The 18,275-nt window shown below is 49.3% G+C and overlaps 3 protein-coding genes and 1 long non-coding RNA gene across 6 annotated transcripts; all 4 read right to left on the reverse strand.

The window, feature by feature from the left end:
• Positions 1-447: 447 nt before the first annotated feature.
• Positions 448-2,301, reverse strand: LOC103989297 (leucine-rich repeat receptor-like serine/threonine/tyrosine-protein kinase SOBIR1). The gene has a single exon (XM_009408100.3). It carries the CDS (start codon positions 2,152-2,154, stop codon positions 796-798), a length of 1,359 nt encoding a protein of 452 aa, XP_009406375.2. The 5' UTR covers positions 2,155-2,301; the 3' UTR covers positions 448-795.
• Positions 2,302-2,338: 37 nt separating this feature from the next.
• Positions 2,339-3,971, reverse strand: LOC135676966 (leucine-rich repeat receptor-like serine/threonine/tyrosine-protein kinase SOBIR1). Its single transcript, XM_065188725.1, has one exon. The coding sequence runs from the start codon at positions 3,944-3,946 to the stop codon at positions 2,540-2,542; it is 1,407 nt and encodes a 468-aa protein (XP_065044797.1). The 5' UTR covers positions 3,947-3,971; the 3' UTR covers positions 2,339-2,539.
• Positions 3,972-5,645: 1,674 nt separating this feature from the next.
• On the reverse strand, positions 5,646-10,721 carry LOC103989299 (uncharacterized). 3 transcript variants are annotated; one of them, XR_010514497.1, is made up of 4 exons: positions 10,411-10,720; positions 7,118-7,273; positions 6,936-7,036; positions 5,646-5,933 (listed from the first exon to the last, which is right to left on the reverse strand). It is a non-coding gene; the product is annotated as an uncharacterized LOC103989299 (long non-coding RNA). The 3 variants fall into 3 exon arrangements; XR_010514498.1 differs by lacking the exon at positions 5,646-5,933 and adding an exon at positions 6,006-6,354 and having other exon boundaries at positions 10,411-10,721; XR_001978703.2 differs by lacking the exon at positions 5,646-5,933 and adding an exon at positions 6,006-6,358 and having other exon boundaries at positions 10,411-10,721.
• A 5,140-nt stretch (positions 10,722-15,861) lies between these two features.
• On the reverse strand, positions 15,862-17,550 carry LOC135677536 (uncharacterized). The gene has a single exon (XM_065189896.1). It carries the CDS (start codon positions 17,548-17,550, stop codon positions 15,862-15,864), a length of 1,689 nt encoding a protein of 562 aa, XP_065045968.1.
• Between the last annotated feature and the right edge of the window lie 725 nt (positions 17,551-18,275).

The raw sequence follows: 18,275 nt of genomic DNA on the forward strand, positions 1-18,275 counted from the left end.
TTACAATTTTTTTGAAATGAATTAATATGTTTTACTTTAGTAGCCACAATAACATATTTTTTTATCACATTTCTTCCATAGTGAATGAATAAAAATATTATAACCCTTTTTTATCATATTAATTATTACCGTTCTAAAATACTATATATTTTTTTATTAACATAAGCTGTATTAATAACCCTTTTCGAAATATCAGGTGATCTTTATTTTCTCCTTATATCGATTGATGATTTACTGACAATATACTCCGAGAAAATTAGGAATTTATCCTTTAGCCCAATTATCATATTTACTAAATCAATTAGCTGTTAAATCAGATTGGTCGTAATTTTTTAATGAGTTATACTATTTTTATTTAGTAATACAAATACTGTATAGTTGAATAATGCAGAAAATAACAATCTATGCTTCATACAGGTTGTTATACGGTAACGGTAATCACACATCTTCAATACTGAATATATCAAAACTATATATCCATAATTCAATATATTATCTCAGCGAGAATTGTTGACTTGGTCATCCTTGACTTACAAAGTCAACAATTTCAGGTTGGGGATTCCACCACGCAGCTTCGACGATCGGTTGCACGGCGGCTTATGCTTCTATACCTGTGGAAGCCTTCGTCCCGCTGCTTGGCTCAGTGAAATCTTACATCCAAGTATACATGAAATACCACGAAGAAGAAGAAGAAGAAGAACAGCGATGAGGCTAACCATTATTAGGCCTTTCTGCTGTACTCGGAACACTTTTAGCGCAGAAATTATCAATCAAACTAAAGGTTAATTCTTGGGGCTAATGCTTAATCTGGGCGAGCATCAGTCGGACCTCCCTGCTATTAGGCCTCTCTTTGGGGTTATCGTAAGTGCAGAAGCATGCAATCTTCAACACCAGTAGCATCTGCTCCTCAAACCCATTGCCCACAAGTGTTCGATCGATCGCCGCCTCCGGTTCCGCCGACCTCATCGCGTTGCTCACCCAATCCACCATGCGCATCTCCTCCGTCGTCCAGTAGAACCCGTCGGTGGGGAACTTGCCGGTGACGAGCACCGCCAGGATGACCCCGAAGCTGTAGACGTCGCATTTGTCGGTGAACAGCAGCGTCTGATGGTACTCGGGCGCGATGTACCCGATGGTTCCCTTCAACCCCGACCTCATGGGGCCGCTCACCGTGTCCGGTACCACCTTGGCGAGCCCGAAGTCGGAGATCCGGGCGTTGAGGTCGTCGTCGAGCAGGATGTTCGCGGGCTTCAGGTCTCTGTGGATCACCCGCGGGCGGTGCACCACGTGGAGGTACTCGAGGCCGGCGGCGATGCCGAGCGCTATGTTGTACCGCGCCGGCCACTCCAGCTTCCTCCTCCCCGTGGCCGCGCCTCTGATCGCGTCCTGCAAGGTCCCGTTCCTCATGAACTCGTAGACGAGGTAGTGGCAACTCGGCCGCGAAATGTGACCAAGGAGGGGGAGAAGGTTCGGATGCCGGATGCGGCCGACGGTCTGGATCTCCGACCTGATCTGGCGCATCGTGTAGTTGAGGAGCTTCGTTTCCCCCTCGCAGAGCTGCGCCGCGTCGACGGCCGGCTGGATGATCTTCTTGATGGCGGCGGCGACCCTCCTGCCGTCGACGGCGGCCAGTCCAGCCTTGTAGACGACGCCGCAGCCCCCGCGGCCGATGATCTGGCAACCATCGTCGAGCTTCTCCAATAAGGAGAGAAGCTCGGCTTTCGTGATCACGGGGCTAAAGACGGTCAGCCCATCCGCGCTGCTTTGATCCTCGAACATGCCGATCCTTCTACGTAATTTGATTGCTAACCAGCAAAGAAGCATCGGAACTGCAGCCATCAGGAAGCCAACTGCAACCCAGAGAGGCTGGAAACGGAACTTGTCATCTGAATCCGATGAAGATGCAGCAGAATTGTTCGCAGCCACTTCAAGGTGGGAGGTGATGTTTCTGTCCATGAGGAATCTGGCAGCAGCACGATGAGAGATGACCAAGTGGAACGAAAGGTGGAGAAGCAGGGAAAGAGACGAGGCCATTGACTGGAACATGAAGGCCAAAGCCAGTCTTCGTTCATTAAACGCGAAGTAGAATAGGCTGCATTTTTTTATTGCCAATGACTCGTTCCTCGATTGACGCTTTGAATAGCGTCGTATCATTCGCTTTGACTTGTCAGCATCCACTTGTTAGAAGCTCGGTTGGAGAATTCTCAGTCTCATAACTCGTGTTGGAGAGAGTCAACGAAGGCTAACCGAGCATGACTTGCTGAGAGTATGCATGTGTTCACGCGTGGAATAGATCATCCAATCTAAACCTGTGGTGGACTGCAACACCATCGGGAGATACAAGAAGGATTACTTATCTTGATCTATGCAACCCGTAGGAGTACACTGATGAGGCTTTTTACATGCAGCAAGCTATTCTTACACACGCTCACATGCCATGAAGTGACGCAGAAGAAACAACAGGTAGCCAGGCAAGCTTAACCTTTTACTGGCTTGCAAGCCATTATTCTTAGACTAGAAAGACGCCTGCTTGCTACTGCTAGTGTTTGATCTGCGCCAGCATCGAGCGGACCTCCTTGCTGCTGGGCCGCTCCTTGGGATCATCCACCGTGCAGAAGATGGCGATCCTGAGCACCAGCAGCATCTGCTCCTCGTACTCGTTCCCCGCCAGCTTGGGATCGATGGCCGCCGTCGGGTTCGCGGAGCTCATCAACTTGCGTAGCCATCGCACCAGGCTGATCTCGTCGGTGTCGTGGAAGAAGGGGTCCGACGGCATCTTGCCGACCACCAGCACCGCCAGGATCACCCCGAAGCTGTAGATGTCGCACTTGGCCGTGAAGCGCAGCGTCTGCCCGTACTCCGGGGATATGTAGCCCAGCGTGCCGGCCACCTTGGAGGCGGTGATGTGGGTGTGGGCGTCCGGCATCTCCTTGGCCAGCCCGAAGTCAGCGATCCTGGCCTCCATGCCGTCGTCCAGCAGTATGTTGGCCGGCTTGAGATCCCGGTGGATGATCTGGGGCTTGTGGTGGATGTGGAGGTACTCGAGACCGGACGCGATGCCCAACGCGATGCGGTAGCGAGCGAGCCAGTCGAGCTCGCGCTCGCCGTCGCGCGCGCTGTTGAGCACCGAATCCAGGCTGCCGTTCTTCATGAACTCGTATATGAGGAGGTGGCAGTCCGGGCGCGTTACGTGGGCCAACAGCGGCAGCAGATTGCGGTGGCGGATATGGCCGACGGTCTGGATCTCCGACCGGATCTGCCGCATCCACTTGTCGAGCAGCCGGCTCTCCTCGTCGGAGGTCGGCTCAGCGGTGTCCGGGGTGCGCTTCATGATCTTCTTGATGGCGACGACCATGCCCGGGTGGTCTGGCTTGCTGGGATCGGGTGGCAGCTGGGCCTTGTACACCTCGCCGCACCCTCCCCGGCCGATGACATCCAGGCCCGCGAGCCCGTCGTCCTTCTCGAGGAAGGCGAGGTCCTCGGCGCGCTTGATTTGCTTGGGGCTGAAGATGGAGGGGCCGCCGGGGTTCCTGTACCGCCCGCGGATGCAGTTCACCACCAGCCGGAACAGCACCGAGAGGACGGCCCCGGAGACGATCCCCGCGAGCGAGCCGGTGATGAAACCGACGATCGAGTTCCTCGCGCTCTGCTTGTGGCTGCGGCTGTGATGGTGCTCAGACGACGATCTATTGGTCGAGGAATTTGACGGAGCGAGAGCTGGAGTGGTCTTGGTCTCGGCCAATACGTATCGCTTGGGGAAAGGACTCCGGCGGTGGGCGGATCGGTGGGCGGATTGAGAAGCGAGACGAGAAGGGAGACGGTGAGGGTGGCGAAGGGTCATGCGGCGGAGGGCATGGGAGCCATCGTAGGGATAGATGGCAGAGATGAGAGCAGGGAGGAGGAGGAGGAGGAGGAGGAGTGATGGGAGGAACGCGGTGGCAGCCATTGGCGTCGTCTCGGTGGGTTGATGCCCGGTGGGATAAATGGGGATAGGTGTGTGGAAAACTCGTATCGGCGGGCCCGCCAAATGGACGATTACCGATGGTGGACCCTACAAATCGAACGGATACGATTCGTGGGAAGACTCGGAGGATGACAGAGGCAGTCAAAGGCTTAGTAGACCGCAAGACGTATACATTCCCATCGGCTACTCCTCGTGTTACACCAGCTAGCGTCTCGGCTTTCTCAGTGGGACCCACTTAACTCTCGAATCACTCTTGAGGTGCGCAGGTGGGAACATTCATCGATGGCTCATGGAACGTTTCGGCGTGCTTGACGGGTCGAAAGGTCCTTCCTGCACAATGGATCTCCTCCAAAGTATGCTACGAAGATATGAAATGGACGGTGGGTGATACCAGAGAAAGGATAATAATACACCGATCAATTCAAATATCTCAATAAAAATAATCGATTCATGTTGTAAAATAGACATATTAATTCTGCTAATTAAGTGTTATGGATTCCCGATGATTAATTATGATTGTGATTTATAAGCAACAAGATGACTGTTTGGAAGAATCTTAGAATCTTGAAAGGCATGAATAGCCGAATTAGGCATCTTGTCGGAACTCGTCTTGTGATTACACATACAGACACTCACTCTCGCTGTAGTCTACCATTTCCTTTCACGAAAACCATGAAGGTGGGCAAGAATTCTATTGGTGGATCCCTCGAGGAAGATTTGCTATGATTACTTTATCCTGATGAGGTGGATAGCATTAGGGAGATTTCACTTAAAGCCAAGAACGAGTTCTATCATGCAAAGATGAATAGGGACATTAGGCGCTCAGATTGGCTGTACGAACACCTAATTGGGGATACATTTTGCAGATAAACAAGCGAAATAGCAAAGACGTGTTCACAAGTAATAAAATAATACAAGTAGAGCGTGTTGTTGTAATGACATCGCATCTTAGAAATCATGCAACACAGCCTAAGACTTCGGGTAGACGTGCGTTTGCAGCACTTAAAAGAGCAGTCGCATTCGATTGCGACGTCTCGTGTGGCACCGAGGAATACTACCGTGTGCCGTGGAAGCAACCACGGAGGCTGTTCTTCCCCTCAATTGTTTGATGTGTTGTCGATGCGGGAAACATTTCATGCAATCATTTATGTTCTTTTTTTTCTTTTTCTTTTTCTTTTTTTGCCAACTATAAGTGAGAAAATCTTCAAAATTTATAGAACTAAATTTCAAACAGAGCCAAAAACATATAAATTTATAGGATCAAAATTTATGGCCTCAACCAAAAATAAAGAAACCGATCTATCATCAGCAAATTAATGTTTTATATAAATGAATGTACTAAGTAACTTAACTGATAAAAATCATACCAGATCATGACAAGACTATACCTCATCAGAACATGATAAGAGGGATCAAATTCCGCCTTACCCGCTGTCATAAAAAAAAAATCCCAGATAAAAAATAAATATGGAACAGAAAGAATATACTATATATAACTTTAAAATAAAAAATCAATAAAACAAATATTATCAGAGCTCATATTGACACCAATAGCAAATTTATGTTGACTAGCCAATCCTACATCCTAATACAACGAGAACAAAATTATTACCAATTTCCAACGCACCAGACAATGATGGTTTTAAAGACAACAAAATCAGCAGAAGAACACAGAACAATATGACAAGGACATGTTTATATTAGTCTTTTAAACTGCCATGTGCCTGTATATCTATCTAAGAACCAACAACCATTCAAATTCTCATCCACTTGACATCCCCTTGCAAATGGCAAGTGGGTGTAAGAGAACCAGAAACATGGTATTTGGAGATCAAGTCCCTGTTCTTCTCCATTGGCTAATCCATGGCGTGAACTAGCCGGATATGCCGAGTTTTCCACACGTTGGTGGAAAGAATGCACAAAGTAGACCGAGTCCTTCAACCCTTGACTTGCAAGTCAAGATTCGTCCCTGCTACCAACAAGTGAAGAGTTCCAGTAACTAAATCATATTGCAACCAGAAATAGACTACACTGAACAAGATAGTACAAACATGCATTCATTTAATCATTGGACTGGTGATTCTGGCAATTGAACAAGTCCTATTTAGCTAGAAAATATAATATCTCTGATGGGTAGTCCTTTTTTTAGGAAAGACACCTCTGCAGAACACAAAATGCAAGATGCACCATTCAGATAAGCCAACTGAATTGTTGGTCAGTTCAAATGACAAACCAAGAGGGAGAAAAATGTTGACATCAATGAGCAGGATCTGGTTTTAGTATACCGAGTCCGATGGAAGACTTGAAAAGCCCTGGCTTCAGATACTTTTGGCAGAGACAAAGGGACTAAAACTTCTCAATGGCATTTAGGTTAACCAGTAGCTCCACTCCTGCCTTCAAATCAAATCTTATAACAGGAAGAGAACTTATGATAAACTAGAACAACAATCACATGTTAAAAGTAAGTTCATGCAAGTTTCCCCTCTTTTATAGCTAATGAATTCCTATTTTCTCATGTCACATGAATTCCAATTTTCCACTCTTACCATTATTGGTCACGGCCACTCTATAATTCCTTCCTCATAGATGACCCCAAACTTTGAATTTCAATGTTTTCCAAAGATAAGAAATTGATCGTACAAAAAGACTAGAACAGTAAAGAAATATTATGATCAGAATACTTTTGTTCTTTTTTTTCTTAGCTGATGCAAGAAGTTAAAGAATCTCAAAGCATGCATACAGATGAAAACAAGAACCCCATCGACCTTCACCATGGCATGATAATTTTCAATGTCAATGCCATCCACATTGTCACATACTTGACTAAGAAAACCAATATTGAAAAATGCAGTTTGATGAAACTAATAAGTTAATTTGGATCCCTCATTCTGCGATTTTTGGTATTTGCAGTCAACTATGCTTTGTGTCGGAAACTAGAAAAAGGAATAACATTTAAGAAAATAGTGCATGCCTGAAATCAAAATCAGGGCAGGAGATCCTCCAGCCAGCCGCCGTGCTCCCTCCCAGCCTCGTTTTGTCTCTCACATCCATTGCCTTTTATCGAGGAGAGACCTAAATCAGAGAAAGCGACAATATATGAGATCATGATAACCTTATAATAGTAAAAGAAATATAGCAGTTGTTCAAGAGGACCATTCAGGGGGTTGCTTGAGAGGCACCGGTGGAGAATTATATCCGAGCCGTGACTCTAGGGCTTTGAGCCCGAACACGAGATCGTCCACGGAGGTCCATGGCTCAGGATCGACCGAAGCGACCACGAGATAGCTCTTAGGGCACGAAAGCTCCATACTAAGTATTAAAAAAGAACTTCAGTAATATTTGATTTGAAAAATACAAAGATCGAACTTATACTTTTCCTTTTGTAAGTTTATATAGTATTTATAAACTCTGGTGATTTATGCTTCAATTTTCTTTTATTATTATCCACACCTTAAGTAGTACCCAAAATATTCATAGTCTTTCTAAGTTTAATCTTAATTCTTTCTAGATACAGATACTAGTCGACTCATTTAAGTTTCACTTATCCTTAATTTTATTATAGTGAATTTTAAATGAGTCAAATTAAGAAGAAACAAAATTAAGAATAAATTATATGAAATATAACTCAACTACATTCATGCTCCATATTCTCGAGTTTAAAATTTTGTCAGTATATTGAGGATATAATCTTGAATTCCTCAAATATTATCATACTAAATTTCAATTAGTTCTTTCATTAATATATCAACCAAGAACTTATCAAAAAATTTAGATTAATCTTTAAAAATTTTAGTACACTATAATAAAATCTAAATATTATTAGCAATTATCATAAGACTAAGTCTTTTATACCTTTTCCGATTAATTATTTCAATTATTTGTTCCAGATAACTTAGTAATTAAGTTTATGATTCTTTCAATTAATCTGATTAAGGTCTAACACACCTAATGTAAATTATATATACTCAAACTATTTATAATAAATTAATCCAAAAAATATAGGGACATTTACAAGACTATAATGAAGGAAGTACCACTATAATAATATACTATTAATGCTTTGAGTTTTTCAAGTAATGTTTTATTATTGATAACATCTTTATTTCACCTTTAAGTGAAATATTAACATATCTAGTGTTCATACAAAAAAAATTTATGGAGAACTGATACCATCCACATATAATAGTATTGTTATCTTTGGGTAAATAACCATAAACTGTAAGGATATCCAAAACAGCATCATCTAACTCATCACATAATTATTCGAAATAGATTCTACTTTGGAATTATCTAATTCTCCTGATTATATATATGTCACTGTGAATATTATTTTTTAAATATCATTTAAAATTAATTCTTTAATGTAATTTTATAAGTTATTGATTAGACCAAATTGATAATTACAAGACTAATACAATAATATAAAATATAGTTTAATATATTCTATAAATAATAAAATATTTATTGTAAATTACATCTCATAAGCCTATGATCTTAGGGAACTTTGGCAATTACCGATCAAATAAAACTTAGAGATATAAGTTACAAATAATATTCATCAAATTTCTTCAATCTAATTTATACTGAAATAGTTCAATAATAATAATGACCATAATAATCATTGAACATTAATTAGCATTAGAAGAAAAAACTCATATGATAACTATAATCATGAAACATAAACTATACCTTTATGTGAAAAATAAATATTATTTCATAAATTCTAACATATACATGTGGATAACCAAATAAATATCCAAGAATAATAATTGAATTTTTATTTATCAAATGTAAAATTTTATTCATATTATATAAGAAAACTATAAAAGAAAATTATAATTTATATGTTTTTAAATTTCACATGAAACCCTTATAGGGCAAGCTCAAAATTGGGCTACCCAAATTAAGCTTATAGATTTAGGCTGACCATTCGCTCAATTAAGCCTATCAAAATTAAAATTGATCAAAATAAAAAATTAATCAAATTTTGAATTTTCTTAAATTCGATCAAGACTTGATTGATCGAATCTAGATCTAATCAAGCAATAAAAATATAATAATGATTAAGTTTGATTAGAATAAATTAAATTAATTAATTTTATAAATGAGGATATAAATAAAAAAATTCTAATTTTTTGAAGGGTAGAACTATAATTTTTTACTTCGGATATATCGGGAAATTTTCTGATTTCTAGAAAGGTAAAATTGGAAAGCATACACAGGGACACAAATTGAAATTATCTTATTTATGAGGGGTAAAACTATCCTTTAGTAAAAATCCTAGCTATTCCTTTCTATTATCACAGCGGGAGGAGCGATCGTTGCTTGCGCAGGGTGTCGTAGTCGTCATCCGTGTTTGTTGCGTGAGTCGCGGTCACTGCCACCGTGGGCATCTAGTTGACGTTGTTTGTGGCCAGCAAATGTTGTTGTAGTGGTGTTGTTGCAGTCATCTCACGTAGCAGTGTTGCTGTAGCCGCCGCAGGTAGCGACGATGCTATTGTAGTAGTCGCACGCAGTGCCGTTGTGCAACCACTACAACCATCACGGGCAATGGTACTGCAACAGCTACTGCACGCAATGACGCTATGGAGCCATTGCTCGCGACTGGGCTAGTGACAACTGGAGGTCGTCGCCCTCAATAATATTGTCACCAACAGTAAACTGTCAAGCACAAGGAATCTTACGTCATTCGCAAGCAAGCGATATGGTGGACTAGATAAAAAAGCAGATTGACAATAGCGACAAATTGTTCATGCATCGTAAATTAAAACTAATTAACAACTTTTGTCGAGCGAAATGTGCTAACAAATAGATTTAAAGTATTTTATTTCATAACCATGACTCTGATACCAATTATAAGCATAAAAAACCATAATATCTACTATTATATAAAAAAAATTAATATCAAAACTTGAAATTAAATAATAATATATTTAAATTTATGATATTTATCTTTCGATGTCATTCAAAAAATATTTATCTGATCTGTAAGCACATCATCGTTGGATTCAAAATCTATAGTGATGTCAATCTACAAGGAGAATTAGACTCACATTCTCCTCTCTTTCTATCCTTCGTAGGAAGAAGCGATGGATTCATAAATAAAGGGGAGATGATAGAAGATTTATAATATCTCGTTGATTGATTTATGTAACTAAAGAGATAAAAAAAATCTATAATCTCTCAATAATACCATCGCACATCATGTTTATAATCTCTAGGATGTTCTATATATTTATAGGCGAAAACGATAAGTAATTAACAGTCTCTCTCATCAAGCTAATCTCCTAAAAATTCTATCGTAATTAGATTTTTATTAATCAATAATCGTAATTAGAATTCAATCATATTCATAATATATCTCAGCTAATTAGATCTAAGAGAGGAAAGTAAGGAATAGAAAGGAGATTGGGAAATGAACACGAAGAGGAGGAGAAGTAACTCACGAGCTGTCAGGGTGACACCGGAACCTTGGACGGCTCCCACTTCATCGTTGAGGCGGCCGGCGTCGGAATGATCGATCGATGCGCAGCGCCGGGCGAGGAGAAAACCCTAAAGAAAGTGAGGAACAATGAGGCAGGGAGAGAGAGGAGAGGGGAAGAGGAATTCACGAGCCGACAGAGATGGCACCGGAACCCTTGAACGGCTCCCACTTCATCTCTGAGGCGATCGACACTGGAATGGTCGATCGCATGTCGATCGCTACGCAGCGTCGGCCGAGGGGTGGGGGCGGAGGCGGTACGCGACAATGCCAATAACAATAATAATGACAATAAGAATAATGGCGATTTCCTCCCACATTTTCGAATTTTCTTTTTTTTTTTCTGATAACGGTTTTTCATGGAGACTCCCTTATTTTCATAACACCCGTTTCCGTCGTAAACATTTTTATTTGAGACTTGATATTTACGATACGATTCGTGGGATCTGTGAGTGATATTATTCGCTATTTATTTTACACGGAATGTTAAAAATAAATAAATACCAGTTTGGGTAATCATTTGATTTTTTTTTCAGGTATGCATCCTTTAATTCTACTACTCAAAAGCTTATATAGTTATCAACTTCACCATTGGTCCGAGTGTCATGTTTGATTGGTCAATCACATCAGTTCAATTTGACTGGTGTTAGTGTAAACATCTTTTTTTCTTAGCCGTGACCCGGGAGGTCGTCTCGGCTCGTTCGAGGGTCCGAATGGCGGGGATCTCCCTGGGGCGATGCTCGTCTCCACCGGGGTGGTCAGGTGCGGCCTCGGACTCGGGGTGATGCAGCGACTTTCTCCGGGTGGGGACTCCTTGCCTGCGTGTCCCGAACGGGAGACCTCGGCGTGATACCTGCACAAAGGTCGAGTCGGTTCGACCCGACCCCTCCGACGATCAAGTTAGAGAGATGAAGTGGCGGTTGTTCTGGGCGTCCAGTCTGCCCTCTTCCCTCTGGCTCGAGGACGTTTATAGGGGAACTCGGCATTATCGGGCGCGCCATCCCGTCGGTCGGGGCCGTATCTCTGATGGCGTCCGACATCGCCGAGGATGTTGCGTATGGGATCGGGGAATCGCAGGGTATGGGCGAGCTTCAACCGCTACCTACTTCTGTCTCGTCCTACTGTGCTGGGTTGACTGAGGGGCTGTGGGCTCAGTGAGGCTGACGTCCGGACGCAGACCGTTGCCCTCGTTGCTCTCCCTGGGGCGCCGCGCCTGTCCACGTGCGGGGGGCGTTGCCGGGAGTGGGGTTTACCGTTTTTTGCCATATCATATCCCCCCCCCCCCAAGGAAGCCATGGCTCGGCACCGGACGGTGGGGATTCGAGGCGTGGCTTTGATCGGTGAGCGGCGGTGTTCTTCGTGGTTCACGATTGAGGCACAGGTCCGAGGCAAGTAGGCCACGCTGCGTAGGTGCTTAGTGCGGCATGAGGTCGGGGAATGTGTCTCGGGCGTGCTGGCCGCGCCGAGGATGTGGTCTCGGGAGCATGCGGCCGAGGGGCACGTCTCGGGAACATATGGCCGAGGAGCACGTCTCGGGCGGGCTGGCCGCACCGAGGATGTGGTCTCGGGAGCACGCGGCCGAGGAGCACGTCTCGGGCGGGCTGGCCGCGTCGAGGAGGTGGTCTCGGGGACATGCGGCCGAGGAGCACGTCTCGGGCGGGCTGGCCGCGCCGTGGAAGTGGTCTCGGGAGCATGTGGCCGAGGGGCACGTCTCGGGCGGGCTGGCCGCACCGAGGATGTGGTCTCGGGAGAATGCGGCCGAGGAGCACGTCTCGGGCGGGCTGGCCGCGCCGAGGAGGTCTCGGGAACATGCGGCCGAGGAGCACGTCTCGGGCGGGCTGGCCGCGCCGAGGAGGTGGTCTCGGGGACATGCGGCCGAGGAGCACGTCTCGGGCGGGCTGGCCGCGCCGAGGAGGTGGTCTCGGGGACATGCGGCCGAGGAGCACGTCTCGGGCGGGCTGGCCGCGCCGAGGATGTGGTCTCGGGAGCATGCGGCCGAGGAGCACGTCTCGGGCGGGCTGGCCGCGCCGTGGAAGTGGTCTCGGGGACACGCGGGAAGATCGTCGTTCTTATCAAACGTCGAGGGGTCGCAGTGGCCGTTCTCCGTGCTGTTCCCCGCAGCGACCTTGGGTCCGCATTTATGATGGGGTGTTCGTTGGCCTTCCCTGGTGCGACGAGCGAGTGTGCGGATGAGCTGTTGGCCGCTATGGGGAGACGAAGGGACGTCTCTCCTGGCGGGGCTTTTCCTATATAAACGGCGCACTCGACCCGTTTCACGATTCTGGTCGCTGAGTCTTGGACCTCGTCGCCCTTTCTGTCATCACATCCTCTCCTTTCCTACGCCGTCACTCCCCAGTTGCTCTTGTTCGTCCCAAAGCCGGTAAGGATGCCCCTCTCGCCTGTCTCTTCATCTCCGTCCCCTGATAGAGTCCGGGAGTGCACGCCTCCGCCCTCCCCGGACGAGGAGGCGGCGCGAGCCCTTGAGGCTCTAATGTGGCCGCACGACCTCGACTCGGCGGTGAGCGGGTCGTTGCTGGAGAAGCTCCGGGAGCGTTATCACATCCCGGAGGAGTTTGTTCTGGTCGTACCTGACCCGGGGCAGCGGTCGTATGACCCGGTGCCTCGAGGTTTCGCGCTGACCCAAGATGCCCTAGAGGCTCGGTTGCGCCTTCCCCTTCACCCCATCATCGTCTCCTGCCTATCTCTATGGCGGATTTCGCCTTCCCAGGTGGCGCCTAACTCATGGCGGTACCTGGTAGCGTTCTTAGGGGAATGTTACTATGCTAACATCACCCCTACCCGAAACCTCTTTCTCTCTTGTTTTCGCCTTCTCAAGGGGCCGGGGGGCTATTTCGTGTCAGCCCGGGCTGGCTTTCGCGTCGGGGGAGCCCCTTCGAATAACAAAGGGTGGAAAGGGCGGTTTTTTTACGTTAGCTGGCCGAGGGATTGGGGCTTCGGAGTTCGGTGGGCGGTGAGGGTGATAGATAACACAGTCCCGGACTTGAACGACGAGGAGCGTCGGGACTTGAAGAGGCTTCGGGCAATCCTTCCCGGTTCTCAGGCCATCCGAGCTATGACCGAGGAGTGGCTAGCCGAGGCGGGTCTTAGCCCGGCTTTCGGGGGTATGTTTGTAGAGGGTGTTCTCTATGCCTTGTTTGTTTCCACAGTTTGTGATGGTTTGCTTGTCTCCTTTGTAGGAATGAAGCTCCTGTCCCTCCGTGGTGGTCGCTCCTCGTCGGCTTCTTCCACGCGCCAGTCCGCTGCTTCCTCTCCGCGTTCCTCAGCCGACCCGTTGCCCGGTTTGGCGGGTGCCCCATTAGAGATCCCAGAGGGACGTCCGTCAAAGAAGGCAAAGACGACGGGTCCCGGGAAAGCCAAGGCGGGGACCACTCCTTCAACAATCGTGGGCGCCAAGCGGACCACTCGGGACGAGGGGCCTTCCCGAGTTGAAGGGCCTAGCCAGGGGACGGCCGGGAAGAGATCGAGCCTGCCCGCGGTGGATGATCTGTGCGGGCTACGCACGGGGGCCGACGAGCCCCTATGGTCAGCGGTGATGGGCGAGCTTCCGCCGGGGGAGGCTTCCGACCCGCTGGTTGCCCGATGGAAGGGGTTGTCCCGAGGGGACAAGGTATGGGCCGAGGGAGATCCCTCGGCTGCCTTTCTTCGAGGCGTGCTCCACCCCGACCTGGCTCGGGACCTATACACCCTGCCTTCGGAGACCATGCTTAACAAGGCGGGGAGGTTTCTAACACTAGTAAGCGTTTTGCTAACTCCGGGCATCCCCGCGACTGCGCGCTGACCCTTATTTTCCTGTGGCAGGGCCTCCACTATTCGACGGCGCTAATGGACCGAGTGCGCGACGCTGGCCAGGCAATCTGGGACCTCAGCGAGCGCAACTCCGAGTTGTGCCGCCAACTAGAGGAGGTTCGGGCTGGGTCGGGCCCCGAGGCGGTAGCGGTCGCGGAAAAACGCGCGACCGATTCTGAGGAAGAGGTGGCGCGCCTAAGAGCAGAGCTCGAGCAGTCGGGCGATTCAGTCAAGGAGCTCCAGAGTTCCTCCGTTTGGATCGTGCCGAGCTCCGCCTGTTGAAGTCGGAGGCGCTTGGTCTCACCAAGAGGGCGGAGAAGGCCGAGGCCGAAGCCCGCGCTACCTCCGATGCGCTGGCCGAGGAGGTTCGCCTCCGTCCGTCGAAGGACAAGGAGGTGATTGAAGCCTACAAGAGGTCCGAGAACTTCGAGCTCGGGCTGACCCGAATGAGACGAGTATCCTACGAGTATGGATACAGAATCGCCCTGGGTCGCTTCTGCTCATGTCCTCCTGGTTCCGAGGTGGAAAAGGACCCGTTCGCCTCTCACCCCGTGGATCTGGAGGTGGACATGCCGGAGGACATGCCATTCGACGATCGCCCGAAGACTCCATGAGAGTAGTGAGGGTCGTTTTTGTATGTCGGGGTCGAGGGTGTGAGGGGTTTCTGTATGGGTTTTGGCTTCTGTATCCCCTCCTTTTTAATAAAATGATCTTCTTTTTCGTTTTCTGTGTTTGCGCAGTGCCTACATCTTCAGACGAAGTATTTCCTAAGGTTCTGTATGTTCCAAGTCCGGGGCACGGGGTCGCCATCCATCGTTGCGAGTCGGAACGTCCCCGGTCGGGATACTCCGATGACCCAATAGGGTCCTTCCCACTTCGGGGTCAGCTTCCCCCTTGCTTGGGTTGGGCGGCTGACCTCGATTTTGTGCAGGACCAGGTCCTCTAATTTTATTGATCGGGGTCGTACTCTCCGGTTGTAGACCCTCGCTACGGCTCTTTTGTAAGAAAGAGCTTTCTGGTGTGCGTTGGTCCGTCTTTCCTCGAGTAGGTCCAGGTTGGATCGGAGCCCTTCTCCCGAGGCCTCTTCGCTGTAGTCTGCCGTCCGCGGGGTCGGGATGGCTACTTCGGATGGCAATACGGCCTCGGTCCCGAACGTGAGGCTGTAGGGAGACTCCCCGGTCGGGGTCTTGGGGGTAGTGCGCATCGCCCATAGGACGCTCGGGAGCTCGTCGATCCAAGCCGATCGGGCAGCGGATACCCTTCTCTTGAGGCCGTCGACGATGGACCGGTTGGTTACCTCAGCTAGCCCATTCGCCTGGGGGTAAGCCACCGAGCTGAACCTCAGCTGAATTTTGTGCTTGGCGCAAAACTCTTGGAATCTCCTGTCGGCGAATTGAGGTCCATTGTCGGTGACGATGGACTGGGGCAGGCCGAACCGAGTTATGAGGTTTCTACACACGAACCTTTCCACTTGTGACTCTGTAATGGTCGCTAGGGGCTCGGCTTCGACCCACCTGGTAAAGTAGTCCACTCCCACGATGATGTACTTCCGCTGGCCGGAGGCGGGTGGGAGAGGCCCGAGTATGTCCAGTCCCCATTGCGCGAATGGCTAGGCACAGTCGACAGGGGTGAACAGGACCGCCGGCCGTCGGGCGGTGCGGGCGTGCTCCTGGCACGAGCTGCACCGCCGCATGAAAGCTTTCGCGTCCTGGCGCATGGTCGGCCAGTAGTACCCCTGTCGGAGTATCTTGTGCGCCAGGGCTCGTTCGCCTATGTGTTCCCCACAGGCCCCTTCATGCATGTCGGACAGAATGGTCCGAGCTTCGTTCGGCTCTAGGCAGCGTAACAAGGGGCGCGAGAAGGACCGCTTGTACAGCCGTCCTTCCTCTTCGATGTACCATGCCTGCGTCCGACGCAAGCGTCGAGCCGTGGTTTCATTGTCGGGTAGGGCCCCATCCCGCTTGAAGCGTAGCATCTCCTGTACCCAAGTGGCCGGCGCGCCGCCCGTGACCGTGGCGACGACCTCTATGGCTCGGTGGGGGAGCACTTCGGTCTCGGGTTGAGCCCAGGGGGTCGAGCCGGACGCCCATTTTGCCAGGGTGTCGGCTCGCTGGTTCTCGCTCCTGGGAACATTCGACAATTCAAAATGGGCAAACTTGGTGGCAAGGCTTTTTACCTGTGCTAGATATTTCGCCATAGTCGGGTCCCGGGCTTCGTATCCGCCGTCGAGCTGCCTAGCCACCAGCTGTGAGTCGGTGATGACGCGTATGTTGGTCACCCGCATTTCCAGTGCCAACTGGAGCCCCGCCAGGAGAGCCTCGTATTCTGCCTCGTTGTTGGTGGCCCTGAACCCGAAGCGGAAGGAGCGCTCGATCGAGCGGCCGTCAGGTGTCACCAGCACCAGCCCTGCACCGGCGCCTTTTGCGTTGGCCGACCCGTCTACGTGGAGGGTCCACGTCTCACGCGGTGGCTCGAGTTCCTCGCCTGTGCTCGGGGTCAGCTCTGCAATGAAGTCTGCCACGGCCTGGGCTTTGATGGCGGTCCGTGGTATATACTGTATGTCGTGCTCGCCGAGCTCCACCGCCCATTTGAGGAGACGCCCTGCAACGTCGAATTTAGACAGAACAAGTCGGAGCAGCTGGTCAGTTATTACCTCCATCGGGTGGGCCTGGAAATAAGGGCGGAGCTTTCGCGCCGACAGAACGAGCGCCAGCGCCAGCTTTTCGATTGGCGGGTAGCGTTCTTCTGGCCCGCTCAGCATGTGGCTGACATAGTAGACCGGCAGTTGGTTGCCGGAGTTTTCTTTGACCAGAACCGAACTGATCGCGTGCTGGGAGGCGGCGAGGTAGAGACTCAATTTCTCCCCAGGGGAGACTGAAGCGAGTCGGGGGAGGTTGGCCAGGTGTTGCTTCATCCGCTCGAAGGCCCTCTCACATTCCGTCGTCCATCGGAAGTTCTTCGGATCCTTCAGGGCCTGGAAGAAGGGGAGGCAGCGATCTCCCGATCGGGAAAGAAAACGTGATAACGCGACTAGCCTCCCGTTAAGGCGCTGCAGGTCTCTGGTCGTCCGAGGAGGCTGCATGTCAATGATGGCCTGTATCTTTTCCGGGTTGGCGTCAATCCCTCTCTCATGTATGATGAATCCGAGGAATTTTCCCGAGGTCACGCCGAAGGCGCACTTGGCGGGGTTGAGGCGCAGGCCGAACCTTCGCAGGGTGTCGAATGTTTCAGCTAGGTCGGAAGGATGGGCCTCCGCCGTTCGGCTCTTTACGATCATGTCGTCGACATATATCTCCATGTTTCGTCCAATCTGGTGGGCGAATATCCTGTTCACCGTCCTCTGGTAGGTCGCCCCGGCATTTTTCAACCCGAACGGCATGACTTTGTAAAACTATATCCCTTGCTCGGTGAGGAAGGCTGTGTGTTCTTGGTCTTCGGGTGCCATCCTGATCTGGTTGTACCTGAAGAATGCGTCCATAAACGAAAGACGGGCGTGGCCGGCCGTGGCGTCAACTAGCTGGTCGATCTTCGGTAGGGGGTAGCAATCTTTTGGGCAAGCATTATTGAGACTGGTGTAGTCAATGCACATCCGCCAGCTTCCATTAGGCTTTTTGACAATGACTACATTGGAGAGCCACTGTGGGTACCTCGCCTCTTCTATGAAATCGGCCGCCAGAAGTCGGTTTACCTCTTCTCGGATGGCTAGTTGCCGATCCGGGGCCTGCCGCCTGGGTCTCTGTTTTACTGGGCGGGCGTCGGACGAGATGTTCAAGTGGTGCAGCGCGACTTCCGGGTGGACTCCGACTAGGTTAGTCGGCGTCCAAGCGAAGATGTCGGCGTTGGCTCGCAGAAGGCCGACGAGCTGCTGTTGCTCTTGTTCGGGCAGTCCCGACCCGACTTTGACTGTTTGGTCGGGCCTTCCTTCAATCAGTGGCAAGTCAATGGTGGATTCCTTCGGCTCGGGGCGGGGGGTCGGTTTTTTTCCCTCCCGGGGGTCTTCCAGCGGGGATTGGATCCTCGCTC

The sequence above is a fragment of the Musa acuminata genome, chromosome BXJ1-6 (assembly GCF_036884655.1).
Source record: "Musa acuminata AAA Group cultivar baxijiao chromosome BXJ1-6, Cavendish_Baxijiao_AAA, whole genome shotgun sequence".
NCBI lineage: Eukaryota > Viridiplantae > Streptophyta > Magnoliopsida > Zingiberales > Musaceae > Musa > Musa acuminata.

Bases quoted from the DNA above. Each gene is read 5' to 3' on its own strand.
- LOC103989297 (XM_009408100.3), bottom strand. From the start codon at position 2,154: ATGATACGACGCTATTCAAAGCGTCAATCGAGGAACGAGTCATTGGCA.
- LOC135676966 (XM_065188725.1), bottom strand. From the start codon at position 3,946: ATGGCTGCCACCGCGTTCCTCCCATCACTCCTCCTCCTCCTCCTCCTC.
- LOC135677536 (XM_065189896.1), bottom strand. From the start codon at position 17,550: ATGGAGATATATGTCGACGACATGATCGTAAAGAGCCGAACGGCGGAG.